Here is a 14,914-nt window from a genome sequence, read left to right on the forward strand (position 1 = left end):
GGAGATTTTCAGAGTTTAATTTCTGATGTAATTTACAACTGAAGCAATGCCATGATATACAATAATACCTCATTAAGTGACAACATTTTTAAGTATCAAACCCAGGCATATGGACTCTGCAATGATGCAATCTAATGTCACACCACACTTCAATCAAATACGTTGTATAGTACTTATCAGCAAGCATAATACTAGGCTAAGGAATTTGTTTGTGTGTCCAAAACACAATCGATACAAAAGTGTTTCTAAAATATTAAACTATAGGAATAGGTAAAATAAATAAATAAATAAATAAATATATAGTTACTGGGATCCTTCATAATTCATTTACTGTACAGCTTTATTGTGCTGGGAATCGGAACTAATATCACTATCTACCTGCACATAACCATTTATCTAATGCAACTTATTTGTGATAGGATAATCCTTAATAAAATTAATACATTAATAATTTATTCATAAAACACTAATGCCAAAGTATTGCAGAGTAATAAGTATTGAAGTAGATGGTAATGAATTTAAAAGTTGTGTGCAGTCCACTCCAGAACAGCTTTTGTAAATGACGACATCTAGCAGAGTCAAATTCTATCTTTAAAGCTTGGTAGATATGGTCTATTCTCTTATATGTGTGCAAAACATTGAAGATATTCAGGATAATACTTTAATTAGAAACATAACGTTTCTGCACTCATTTTTTATTGAACAGTTCCAGACTGTCCCACAAATGTACTACCACCCTTTTTTTTTTTCGTTACAGCAGTTACACCTGCAGTGTCTGCTTTTTTAGTTCCAGACTCTTCCTGTCTGTGTGTATTTGACCTTACTATTCATATGACAGGTGGGTGGTGTTAGGTGGAGATAGGGAAATACAGAACACAGAAAGTCACTGTGGCTGAGTTTCAGGTGGAAATGATGCAGGTAGTTCTGTTTTCTAAAGAGTTTCATTTCTATTTGCTCTTTTTTCAGTAAACCAACCTGGTAGAAGACCTCAGCCTGCATTAGGTAAGACTATGATTTTGTTTTCTAATAAAAAATAAATAAATAAATAAAAAATAACATGATATTACAGCTGATCACTGTCATTGGCTCACTGTAGATAGCATTGCTATTATTTAAAAGTGTTAGTTGGTATATGGGATTAAATGAGTAAACATTCTGTCTTTCCCAAAATACTGTACACTGTACAAAGACAAAAGGGGTATATGTTTAAGGTATAAATACTGTTCCTTCACTTTATGTAAAGCTTTAACAACAGTACTTTGCATTGTTCTCCCACTACATAGCTCAGTGGATAGCCTTTACCATTTACACTGTATATAAGATATAAATTATCATAGTACTGTTAAAATAAAAAGAATAACTGCTGAAAGCAGTAGCTGCAGCTTTTCCACTCACAGCTGGATAGCAGGGCTTTTGAGGTTCGGGAAGTTTGTGTCCCTTTGATGTGGCAGGTGAGAAATATTGCAATGTAACAATGGCATTCTCAAACAGTAAAGTTGTTACTGGTATGTTTTCAATTACAGGCAAGGGAGATGCACAATAAGATGATATGTGCACAATATTCTAGAATAGTAACATTCTAGAATATTACCTGAATAGGGAAGTAGTTTATACTGTGCTAAACCACAAGTTCAGGAAGTCATTCAGACACTCATGTCAATAGTACAGTGGGTTATGTAACTGGCGGAAATTGATAAATACGCAAGAGGGGAAAATGTATCTGTAAATGTAATTTGTAGAAATGACAAATTGTATGTAAGTCCCATGTTTCATAGCTGAGATTAGGGCTAATCAAGTGTAGTAAATAGAATAGCTTACATAACTAAAAAGTCCACATGGCTGATACTTGCTTTCTTGTATTAGCTATTTCCCAGATAATTTAAAGTATGCCTAGCCAAAGAATGCATACTGTTAGTTAACTTGAACCTGATTCCTCAGTGCCATGCAATGCTTACATATTTAACATGTAAAATATATAAATCAGGGGTTTCTTTCAAGCAGAGTTGCTAACTCTGTACACAATGTAATGTTTGTTGGCAAAAAATACATTTAGCATTGTTTTTGTTAATCGAATTCATTACAAATTTCAATAACTGCACTGACTACAACATCATATCACAGCTAACTATTATTACCGAACTGTATTGTTTATTGGGGGTAACATGTTAGAATAAAATAAAACAAACAGGTTTTTTTAAAAAAAACATAAAGGTTAAAACCGTTAAAAAAAATATACCACTGTCCGAATGGAATGTGAAAACCAAAATATTTACAATTGCTATCGGTGTTTCATTATTAAAAATGTAGCCACGTGATCCACTAAACCTATATTATTATAAAACAATTCTCATGGAAGGGCTATAAAAGGACTGCGGGACTCACTAACATTACACTGTATTACCAATTGCAAACAACTGCAATTCCCTGTTTTTTCTTAAGACATACAGAGACCCTTTTGTTACAGTAAGTAAAAGGGTATTGTAATATTCTTGCAATTTATATCAAATCTAATTTTTATGAACTGTAGCATTCAGTTATTTAACCTAGATGCAAATTTTAATTTGTTTCTTATGTTGTCTAAGTTTTATATATGTTTATGTGTCTGCTTTATATTATAGAATGTGACAAAGATTGCTGCATGAAAACGCACTGTAGATTGTTTCATAGACAGCTAGATGTAAAAGTAACCTGGCTCATATCTGTTACTTTTGCATAAGCTGGCCACAGCCTTTGATATGCTGTGCTATCCTGTTCAAATTGCTCTTGAATGACGGTGCAGTAGCAATGGTTATACAGTATGTGATGAGACATTCTTAAAATGGCAACACAGCGGTAACAGCTTAATATGCTTACATACAAACCAGTATTATACCCCAGGTTTCTATGAATAAGGGGCTGCTTTTTTCTTTTGTTATGGTCTGTGCTATGTTATACTATATTTTCTAAATATAAAACATGACATATTAGTACTGCATCAGTGCAATGTAATGACATGAACCACGTGATCTTGGTGTAAAACCAGTTTTGTTTCTTTATTTGCATATGCTGTAGGGTATTATTTTAATATGACACAGAACATTTTCCAGTAAATAAACGCAACACCCAGGCATTCCATTGAATAGTATCTTAAGGAGGTAGCTGAATACCCGTGTTCTAAAAGCACAGATTCATGCCGATTGTAATTGTAAAGCCTTTGTCTTACACCTCAGTAAGATCATCATAATAATAAAAAAACACAACAGATGCAGACCCTTCTTTAACAGCCCATTAATATTATAATAGCTTTGTTACTTTACTGTTTCATTTTTTTTCAAATAGTTTCCAAGCATTTACACCAGTGTTTATTCAACTTTTTTGAAAGGAGAAAAGCGCCTGTTGGTTTTACAAAATAGAACCAAGGTAATATACTATTATGATTATTATTATTTATTTCTTATTTATCCAGGGCAACTTACAATTGTTACAAGATATCACATTATTTTTATATACAATTACCCATTTATACAGTTGGGTTTTTACTGGAGCAATCTAGGTAAAGTACCTTGCTCAAGGGTACAGCAGCACTGTCCTCCACTGGGGATTGAACCCACGACCCTCCGTTCAAGAGTCCAGAGCCCTAACCACTAGTCCACATGGCCGCACTACTGCAATTGATTAAAGACTGGTGAAAATTTGGACAAGCATTATTCCAGTACTTTGAGCTTGATTTTCATAAAACATCATAAGAAACTGGATAATATGAAGCTCAATCACTTTTTTTTGCATCTGACAAGGTGATTATGTTCTTAACTGGCTGCAAGTTTCATTCTAGTCATGGACTTTTTAAAGCTTCAGCTCCTAACCCTTAATGAACTAACAGACCCATTCAAATATCTCCAATGTAAGAAAAAATAACATTTGATCTAAACAGTGGTTGATTTTAGATGCTGAATTTGCAAAACCTTAGTATGCTACTGTAAAAACCCTTTTTATATTATCTAAACAAAGGCAGCATTAAAATTCTACACTGTTTAACTCAATGGAATATAATCCAGACTGGTACGGTAAGCTGCCAGAAGTATTTCCTTGGGTAGTGTTCCAAGTACTGTTGTAGAAGTAGCTAAATCACCTTGTAGAAGAAGCTAATAGAAAGGGTAGTAAATCCAAACTTTTTCATTGGGACAATTTCCATGGAAAAAGACAAATAAGACTCACCTTTTTCTTACTCTATTTTGGTGGTACTTTTAGGTTGTGTGTGTTTCCATGTAGTTTATTTTTTAATCAGAGAAATTCTTGTTCCAAATGCAAATAACCTAATTAATATTTTACAGTAGTACCTACGATGGGGCTGGTCATTTGACAGTCATGCAGTGTAATTACAGGAGTAGCCAATTGCCTTCGGGATAACATGTTTTTTAATTTCAGACATTATTATTATTATTTAATTATTTAGCAGACACTTTTATCCAAAATGATTTACAAAAAATAAACCAAATATTATATTACAGGAAATATTACATATTGCAAAATATTAAACAATATTAGGCACTAAAAATACACACACACGCACACACACACACACACACATATATATATATATATATATATATATATATATATACACACACAGTATATATCCAAAATAAATATAAATAAAGGAAAAATCCAAAAAGTTATATAAATAGGAATTTACAAATAAAGGCTGAATACGTGGGTTTTGAGAAGATGGTGGAAAGCAGTAAAAGACTGAACAGTCTTGGGGATAACCTTGGAGCTGGTTTCATGAAATACATGAAATACGCTTAAAAAAAATCAAGAATAAGGAAACTTGCAAATCATAGCGGTGAGAGATTTTCTTCTACGGTGCAAATATAGATTTGCTGAGTACTGTCGACTTCTTGAGACAGACAATGTTGACCGTGACACGATTCAGTTTGTATTAACAATGTACACAATCTTTTTTTTTATTTTCTAATGAGATGTATTTCAGTTTTACACTTACATATTGAGTTACCATAGCTAATATTAGATTCAATGTCAGATCTTTCAACATTTGATTAAAATTACATATTAGTTACAGCGGGGTTACCACTGAATTAATGCAATTTATAAGGCTCTGAAACCGCTGGTTGATGCTCATCTAGGAGGTTCTGGGTCTATCCATCTTTCATTAGACTTTACCCAATGCCAAGTCCATATACCAAAACGAATTGGGCAGGAATGGCAGATGTTAGGTGCCTTAATTAGATGATTTATTACACATACTATTTTCTTTAAATTAATTGGTTCTCATTTTATTTTCAGTGATCTGATTGGCCAAATTATGTAACGAGAAATAACCCACGCCAGGGTGTGCGGTAAGACTTAAATAGATGATTTATTACATACGAGGAGGCTGTGTGGTCCAGTGGTTAAGAAAGGGGCTTGTAATTAGGAGGTCCCCGGTTCAAATCCCACCTTTGCAGCTGATGCATAGTTCACACACCCTAGTCTCTGTAAGTCGCCTTGGATAAAGGCGTCTGCTAAATAAACACATAATAATAAGACAATTGTCTTACCGCACGGCTATGTGATCTTGTTCAGCCAATCACAGCATTTAATTTATCCAAGCCATTTTATAATTAAAATTAAAACACGTACTAAAGTCAAATTAGAACGCGTACTAAATAATGTGTTTTTGACCCGGATGGCCTTCCATAGCAGTCATATGTCACATCCGAAGGATATATACACACTTACTATATATGTACAAGTTTTCCTACAGAACTGTACTGTAGCTTCAGCAAATCTGATGCTTATAGTCTACTAACGGAGCTAAAATACCAACACTTTAGGTTAAAATGATTCAGTCAAAATGTTTAGTACAGTACATTTTTAAAATATTGGTGGTAAATCAGGCTACCTTATTCGCCGTGTTTCCCACTACATATTATTGTTAAAATAATAATAAGAAGAAGAAATAATACCTGAATCCATCTTTTTTAACCCGACTCTTATCCCGAACGTTCTTTCCATCAAAAAATGAAAAACTTTTCTGATGTTTTCCGACAGGTGGAGTGGGTGCAATTTACATAAAGGTGACGGAATGACAAAAATGATATGTTTTTTTACGTAATTTCCGGATTTCAATCAATGGACAGGTGGGATTGAAACGAGGTAGTAAAGGCGAAGGAAAACAAAACAGACGTGTGTTTCAGGAGATATGGAGAAGGAAAATAAGATAGATTTAATAGAACATAATTAGGGCTTTTGTTTTTCAGGTTTTATTTACTTGCACACTTAAGTTGTACCTTCTTTTCTTTGCTGTCTTCCACAACGAAATCCCTATGGTTACGGGCACATTCTTCTGGGGGTTTTGTGTGTAGGCATTTTTGTATATTTCGCCACAATTCTGTTTTAAATTCTCTGTATCTTAACTGTAATACAGCTTGAAATCCCGCTAACAAGCCTCCATCCTGATGGTAATCTCGTTTTAAATCTCGCAAGCAGAGTCTCCAATAGAAATGTAGGAATGTGCTATCACTCAGTAGTTGGGGCGGGTTTAAATTATTGAGAATGAATCAATGATAGATGCAAGTCAGGAAGGCGGGGCACTGCCCAGCAGCCCTGGGAAATGTATTTATTGTTATTTTTGTAGTAGGTTTGATTTTTTAATGGGAAAAGGGTAAAGTCAACGTGAATTGATAAACCATTTTCACAGTTTTCCTGGTGTTTTCCTGTGTTTATTGGCTAGCCACCGATGTTTTGTATCAGGGGTGTTTTATCGGGTTTTATCAGTTAAAACCGAAATTCAGAAGCCCTAAACATAATAATAAAGCAAGTACATCAGGACAAAGAGAAAAAAAATAGTTAGAGCTCATTTTAATGTAGCCTATTTTTTTTACATGTGTGTACTGTAATAAATTATAGTTCCATGAACCCACTTATGGAGGATATTTTAAGCCAAAATTAAAAAAAAGAATAACTACATAAATAAATTAATACATAAATAAATATATAAATAAATAATACATCAATTTATATATTTATTAATATATTTGTTTATGTATTTATTTTTCATTTTGGCATAAAATATCCTCCATACCCGGTTGCACTTTATGAAAATGAGTAACACTTGAGTGTATAATGGGATATCACATGTGGCAAAGAATGGCAAGGCTGTGAGTGATACTGCCAATGCATGACCCCCCCAAAAGTGCTTGATTCCAAATCCTCTTTATCTTAGTCACATAAATACAATATCGTAGCCTTATACATTTGATATTGTCGTATCTTCTGTAAGGTCCAAACAGGTGGTTTATTTTAGATAGAGCCTGTTTGAAGTAGGTTCCCATCTCCACTTTGAAACAGGCGCAACCATTTTAGACAGAAAATACTCATTCCAACCACATCAACCCTTTAGATTTGTGCACAGGGGGTATGTTAATTAGGTACCCACTTCATTTGCATAACATTCCTCATACTGTCGGAATTGGGGTTTTGCGACCGTTCTATCCTTCCTGGCCATTTTTGATTTTTGCTTGGAACACAAAAAATGTTGGAAAGTTAAAACCCCGCCATAAAAGCCATCCCAGATGGTACGGCTTTGTCTTTTGTCAATTGTATGGCTTTTTATTATTATTTGTTTATTTAGCAGACGCCTTTATCCAAGGTGACTTACAGAGACTAGGGTGTGTGAACTATGCATCAGCTGCAACTACAACTACGTCTCACCCAAAAGACGGAGCACAAGGAGGTTAAGTGACTTGCTCAGGGTCACACAATGAGTCAGTGGCTGAGGTGGGATTTAAACCGGGGACCTCCTGGTTATAAGCCCTTTCTTTAACCACTGGACCACACAGCCTCTTTAGTGTAAGAAGGCAGTTTACACACTTAGCTGCACACTTATTATATCACGTGGAATGTGCGTGCTACGTCACACAAATAGTGACACTGAAGAGAGAGTGACGACTTGCTAAGCTGTGTGGAAACCCCGCCAATGTTAGTTATATGGCCAGTTTTCTTAAAATGTATGTCACCTAAAATATGTATTGCATTGTGTATTTGTACTGTATATGATTATCTTTTATTATCATGATAAGCTTTTTCTAGGATTGTCTTAACGCTACTAGAGCATTGTGGGAGAGGTACACTTACATAATATGAGCTTTGAGGATTTGAGCCTTTGCATATATTTGTATAAAGTGATGGTTCCACTTCCCTATTCTCTGCAAGTGATAGCAATCATTATGGATCCTCCTCATCAACTCACACTGAGGCCTGTTTGTGGGCTGGTGCTTATAAATGCTTCAATGTACATGCATATCTCTCTTTACAATCTTGAAAATGAACATCTATCATATTCTATGAGTTTATGTTATTAAGTTATTTTCAATTATTGCAGACTACTGCAAATACTAATGATTTACTAGGAGACAAGAGTTTTGTCCAACAAGTAGTGGAGTAGTGGTTAGGGCTCTGGACTCCAGACCGGAGGGTCATGGGTTCAATCCCCAGTGGGGCACACTGCTGTTGTACCCTTGAGCAAGGTACTTTACCTAGATTGCTCCAGTAAAAACCCAACTGTATAAATGGGTAATTGTATGTACAAAAAAAAAAAAAAAAAAAAATGTGTAAAAAAATAATGTGATATCTTGTAACAATTGTAAGTCGCCCTGGATAAGGGCGTCTGCTAAGAAATAAATAATAATAATAACAATGATTTTCATAAAGGACATTTAAAGGAGCTCATCTGCACTTAGCTTATTGGTTGCATGTGTATAATTAAAATAATATTGTCTTTTTTTAATTAGCATAGTAGATAAGGTAGATTGTTTTAAAACTGTTTGCTTTAAGCGTTTGTTTTGAAATTTCTTAACAGATGTAACAGATGTAACTGTGGCTTTAAATGAGTCATATGATTCAGTGAATTTCTTTCAGAACATTGTTTGCTCATGTTCTTTAACGAGGATGTACTGTAAGCTCACGTGAACAATTCAAGGCTTTAAGGCATTTAGGTATTTTCATATTGATATACGTCTTTAAGGTATTTTGATACTGGGTTGAGATAAAATAAAGTAACACTATTGTTTTAAAGCATGGTTTCCTATCTTACCCCAGAGATACAAGTTTTGTTACCAGCACACCCAACATGATTGGTATATATTTGGCGAAGTATGTTGAACTTTTATAAAGGTATAACAACAGACAATAGCTGTAATGAATTTATTTTACAGATCCCAGTCAAATTTTACAAATCAAGGTGAAAAAAATGGCATCAAGTTCCTGTTTGTCCACTGTGGACAGAGGCAGTTCTAAGCGAGCTCCCTTAATTTCAACCAAAGAGAAGCAGACTGTGGTGGATGGGCAGCCCAACTCTTTAACCCACAACAAACGAGGTAAGCTGTGAGCAAAAGTGACATATTAGATAACCATACAGTCAGTGTGAGCTCAGCAGCATGACTAGTTTAGACACGTAAGGAAGACCATATTTTGAGAAGAACTTTAAAATCATTCCTGGAAACCAATAGAGACATACCAGCAATGGCCTAATATGTTGACACACCTTCATTTTAGTGTTTTGCTGTATTCTGTAATCTATATAAAAGGTAATTAGGATTGAATTAAAGATTTGTGAATAGGGCCCAATCTTTCAAATATATATATGTTTTTTAACTTGTTAAAATTCATCAAATTTCAAAGGCCTTTGAAGAAATCATTTTAAGTAGCAAGAGGTTGTATATACAGGAATATGTTTATGGTTTGTCTGACATTAATCAAAGAACGTTTTGTGGATACAGAATTATGATCATAGAGATGCCATGATGAGTTTGGTTTTAATGAAAAATAATTCTGAATGTCATCAGAATATACATAATCGGCCACTTAACTTAATTAAGCTCTTAATATAGACAATAAATAAATATGGACCTGAAATTATTATTATTATTATTTATTTCTTAGCAGACGCCCTTATCCAGGGCGACTTACAATCGTAAGCAAATACATTTCAAGTGTTACAATACAAGTAATACAATAAGAGCAAGAAATACAATAACTTTTGTTCAAGTGTGGCAAACCACAATTCAATAATAGAGCCTTTTGGAGAAGACACATTTATGTCTGCTACCAGCTGAGATTTAAACAAATGGGTCAAAGGCAAAAATCAGTTCAAGCTAAACTAGAACACCCAGCCAACCACTTTAAGAATATAAGGCATTTGATACAATAGATATGTAATGCACTTATGTCTGTCAAAACATAATTAAATGTGTGTGTGTGTGTCTATATATATATATATATATATATATATATATATATATATATATATATATATATATATATATATATATATATATATTATACCTGTTTTCCAGGAGACTATAAACAAGAGAGTATTCAACAGTGGCTAAACACAGGGTGCATGTAAGTGATCTTTATCTTATAAAATAAAATATATATTTTAAAATCCTAATAATTTCTTGCTAATAAAAACAGAGTCCTAATTCAAAGGTCACTGATGAAAAATAAATTAAAATCGCTTTCATCCCCAGTCACTGACACAACAACAATATATGGGAGATAGTCTAACAATAAAAGAGAAGGAGAAGAAAAATGAAATAAGACCTCGTGATTTGTTTAGTTCTCCCTTTTCAAAAACATTCACTCTTGGCTGCTGATGTTTTGTTTTCCTGAGAGTGAAAAATGTAAAATGCGGTCATGGAAATTTCTCCCCAATCCAGTTGACCTTGTCTTGTGTTTACAGGCTAGATGCAAATCCTGACTCACTTCAGAGTACAGAGCAAACAGGTAAGGGCAAAGGAAAGCTTTATTTGCTTTTTAAAACAGTATTTTATAACTATTTCATTTTTCACTTAATCAGTTCTGTCTTTTATACCAAATATAGTCTAATGTGTTGTGATGAGCAGCACTCTACTCTAAAAACTAATGTTTCATTATTATAAAGTAGCAGTGCTATATCGTGTAGTGCAGTATGTCATTGTTCAAATGAATGTCCTGCCACAGATAAGGACGTTAGTAGTTTAGTTTAGTATTATTTTTTTTCTAGTGATGTGTTTACATGTATAGATTATGCAGCTTTAAATGGCAAGGCAGAATTTAGGAAAATATTTTTCTTTTAATGGGCAATATACAGGCATAGAGCTGTAGCAATTCAATTGAAAGTTAACTAAAGCATTGATATGTAAAATACGGCTGAGTTGGCTTTTTTTTGACAATGGCAGCTGCCATAATGTGTTAATTTTAAATAATAGAGAATATCTTTTTTTCTCTCTTTTCTGCAATGGCTGTGGCTACATGTTTACAATATTATTTTATAATCTGAATATGTTACATATTATTACATTTCTGTATTTTTTCCCTGTTTAGTTTTACTTATGAAAAATGTAGGGAAATTGAAATGTTTTGTTATGGTAAAATGCAATTTGCTGAGGAGGTCACTCGAGTCTGACTATCCAGAAAGCTTCGGGTGTTTCAATATCCCCAAACTTTTTTTTATTTTTTATATTAATATTATTTGCAGTATAAATGATCTTTAAGTAGCTTACTAATTATTTCAAACAATGGTTGCTTGACTGTTTTCCTTTTTATTTGATGATTGGTCGTACAAGTATTTATATTATTGTACTATAGTATTGTAAGTATAATATCTATTCTATATTATACTGCAGTACAGTACAGTAAATTAGCAAAGTACAGTAAATTAGAATCGTATAGTTTTCATATGGGTACATCCATCACTGAGATACTACTACATACGTAACCCTCTGCACTTAGATAATATGCAGGTCTATTGCTCACAATGAAATACACAAAATGCAAAGTTGTGATTATTAAAAATCTTTGGTACTAAGGTCTTATATAAAAATAGACCATGTTTCTTCAGCCGCTGTGAACTGTTGATATAGATATTTATTTCATAACGCTGACAAAAGTGTAAGCCGAAAATTCTAGTATATGATTTTTTTAAAAAAAAATTTGTTAAAAAAATGAACAACTGTTTTATTCAGAAAAGCAGTGTCACGGATAGCTTGTGGTGGTGACGTCAGACCTGGAAGACAGCAGTGCTGGGGTATGAAACGTGCTGATGCGCCGGTTTATTGTAAATCAAAAGGTTTAAACAGAAAACAAAACACTGTACAAAACAAACGACGCGTTGGCCAAAATAAGACAGACAAGACAGACAAAACAGACGAAACGAAACCATAAAGTATTGTGCTGGTGCTTTCAACACGAGTAGCAATTGTTATTATTTAAATTATTTAAATTATTTAAATTATTTTTCTCCCTTCTCTCTCACATTCTTTCTCCCTGAACACCCAACCACGAGTGAATGAAACACTGCCTCTTTTATGCAGCTGTACCGAGACTGGATTGCTAATCAATCATTCAATTGGAATCTCAGTACATCTGCACGTGAACTAATTGTGCTCCCTGTGCTTCCATACTAATACTCACTTTAATCTGCATGTGAAGTGATTGTGCAATCCCCATGCCTAAATACAATTATACATTTTACATCTCCTGTGCTACATAACCCACACTCTGTGCACCAACCAATCCATTTTATCGTTCAAACTATGTTTAATCACTGTTCCAAATCATTCTGCTGGTAAATACGTAAATACAGTAATCAGGTATTTTACCTTTTTTCTGCTTGATGGAAATCTCAGTTCTTTTACACACCCTCTGAATGTTGTCTGCCAATGTAGACTAAGTCTATTGATTCCTTGCTGTCCTATATGTTCAATCTATCTATTTAAATTTATTATAGCAAAAAAAAAAAAGAATAGTGCTTGCTGTCAGTAACCACAATAGCAACTAGTCTCCGGTTTGAATGACACGTTAAAGAAATCAAACAACAGGATGCAGTCTGATTACTTTCAGCAATTTTGTTTCAGCATATCATAACAACACATGACGGTGCTCACTTCTCTAACAAAGCCAAACCCTATGAACACACTGTGAACAAGTTACTGAACAAACAGCACAAACAGCATTAACACATAGGGTCATGCTTTATTTTAAGGGCTGTTCTTTTAACTGTTAACAAACATTGTTAATTTTTAACTAAGGGTTAGGGTTAGAGTTAATAAAAACCTGATTTAATTTGCTGAACATTACTACAGTAACAATTTGAACCGATTTCAAGCATATGATCGACTGGGTTTTGACATCCATAGGGCTCTGGTGTTTGATTGATCATCCATAGCACAGGGCTCTAGTGTTTGCAGTTTTAGCTGGCCTATTATATATTATTTACTAACAGTTAACAGAAAATAAATAATGTACATTAACATGTTTATTAGCTGTTTGTTAACAGTTAATACCCCCAAAAAACATCCCTTAAAATAAAGTGTGACTACACATAGACTACCAGATATTTTGAATTACTAAAACCTTTTTTTATGTTGCTATTACATTTTAGGACCTAACAGTGGCTTAAATACTGAAATGTACACACATGCACGAACCTGCACTCAAATCCTAATTAACAACTAAAAAGTTATAACCCATGTTCACTTTTGTATACAAGGTACCTGCACTGAAGAACAGCTCCATGTAGAACAAATGTTGTTGAAGCTGACACCCTGGGATCCTTCAAGAAGCTGCTTGATGAGATTCTGGGATCAATAAGCTACTAACAACCAAACGAGCAAGATGGGCTGAATGGCCTCCTCTCGTTTCTAAACTTTCTTATGTTCTTATGTTCTTCTTAAGACTTTTATTTATTTTTTTGGTATTGAGGTATTATTTAGGCTATTGGAAATACCCACGACGTGATATAGTCCACCACTGGGATATTGAAGCCTGAAGCTACCAGAGCAAACCGCATTACTCATGGAATAATGAGGAAAACATTTGTATTCATTAGCAACGAAAAACAGTGCTGCATAAAAATCACAAAAAAACAAACAAAAAAACATGTTTTTTTTTCAATGTATCCATTGTGTAATAGCAATAGAACCCTCATGAGAGAGCTTTAATGTCTTGTAAGGCCCTTCGGCTTGGTACCTTTAACGGCACAAGGACGTCCTTACCAGATGGTAAAGCCCTGTTCTTCGGGTTCTATTTCTAAGTCAGACCTCTCTTTTACCTGTTTCAGCTGTGCCTCTAAAGAGGCTGGCCAGCGCAGAAGATGATCTGGTGTTGGGCGTGGAAGGTAGGAGATCAAAGCACAATTTTATAGCAGTCATTTTATTTATTCATTTTTAATTAGTACGTGTAGTTGGTTAAAAATGGGATTGTTATGTACAATAATTGTAATGTAGTATCTAACCGTTATCTACATTTTCACTAGAATGTTTTTGTCTGTATAATAACACACACATGCATCAGTGAAACTTCTTGACTTTGGCCCATAAGGAACTATGTCTTGTTCACACCTGTGTACACTGTTGATAGGGTTGCTAACTTTCCAATTCTTTCAAAACTGGACATGGGACATTCCAGCTTGAGTGGACCAAATCCTAGTGAAGTGTTTCCTTCCTTTGAGGTTGATGATACAGAAACGAGGAGTCATGGAAAAAAGGGTTTCAAGATAGATGTTGAGCGCATGCAAAAGAGATCTATGTTACTTTTTCCCCTTATGAATGTGATTTTCTCTCCAAATGGGGGATGATCCAGCAAATAGTTTCAAAGCTTGTTTCAAGGAATTTTCATGTGATTACTGTTGGTTACACATCACAAAGTGAAAAACCCATAATATTTGACAGAACCATCACCATTCAGTGTCTCCCAGGAAAACAAATGAGAGACTTATTTAGTTTTGGATTAGGTGGATGTGTCTAGGCCACCTACATTCTCAGTAAATGTGTTTTTGCATATACTATAGCACCTGCAGTTAAAAATTAACTTCAGAGGAGTTTGTGTGGACAAGTCACCAATGAAAATGCCTACTGAGTTTAATGGTCCGATGACAGCCAAAAGAACATAA

At 34.1% G+C, this 14,914-nt stretch overlaps 1 protein-coding gene across 4 annotated transcripts in view; it reads left to right on the forward strand.

Moving 5' to 3' along the window:
* Positions 1–887: 887 nt before the first annotated feature.
* LOC117394329 (uncharacterized) overlaps positions 888–14,914 on the forward strand; it is a 32,228-nt gene continuing 18,201 nt past the window's right edge. For all 4 annotated transcript variants that reach the window (XM_033992469.3, XM_059018748.1, XM_033992470.3 and 1 more), the window contains exons 1-5: positions 888–1,002; positions 9,195–9,356; positions 10,335–10,383; positions 10,724–10,767; positions 14,084–14,140. In XM_033992469.3, the coding sequence (XP_033848360.3) occupies positions 9,230–9,356; positions 10,335–10,383; positions 10,724–10,767; positions 14,084–14,140 (277 nt within the window). In that variant the 5' untranslated portion in view covers positions 888–1,002; positions 9,195–9,229. The remainder of the gene's footprint in view (positions 1,003–9,194; positions 9,357–10,334; positions 10,384–10,723; positions 10,768–14,083; positions 14,141–14,914) is intronic.

The sequence above is a fragment of the Acipenser ruthenus genome, chromosome 3 (genome assembly GCF_902713425.1).
Source record: "Acipenser ruthenus chromosome 3, fAciRut3.2 maternal haplotype, whole genome shotgun sequence".
NCBI lineage: Eukaryota > Metazoa > Chordata > Actinopteri > Acipenseriformes > Acipenseridae > Acipenser > Acipenser ruthenus.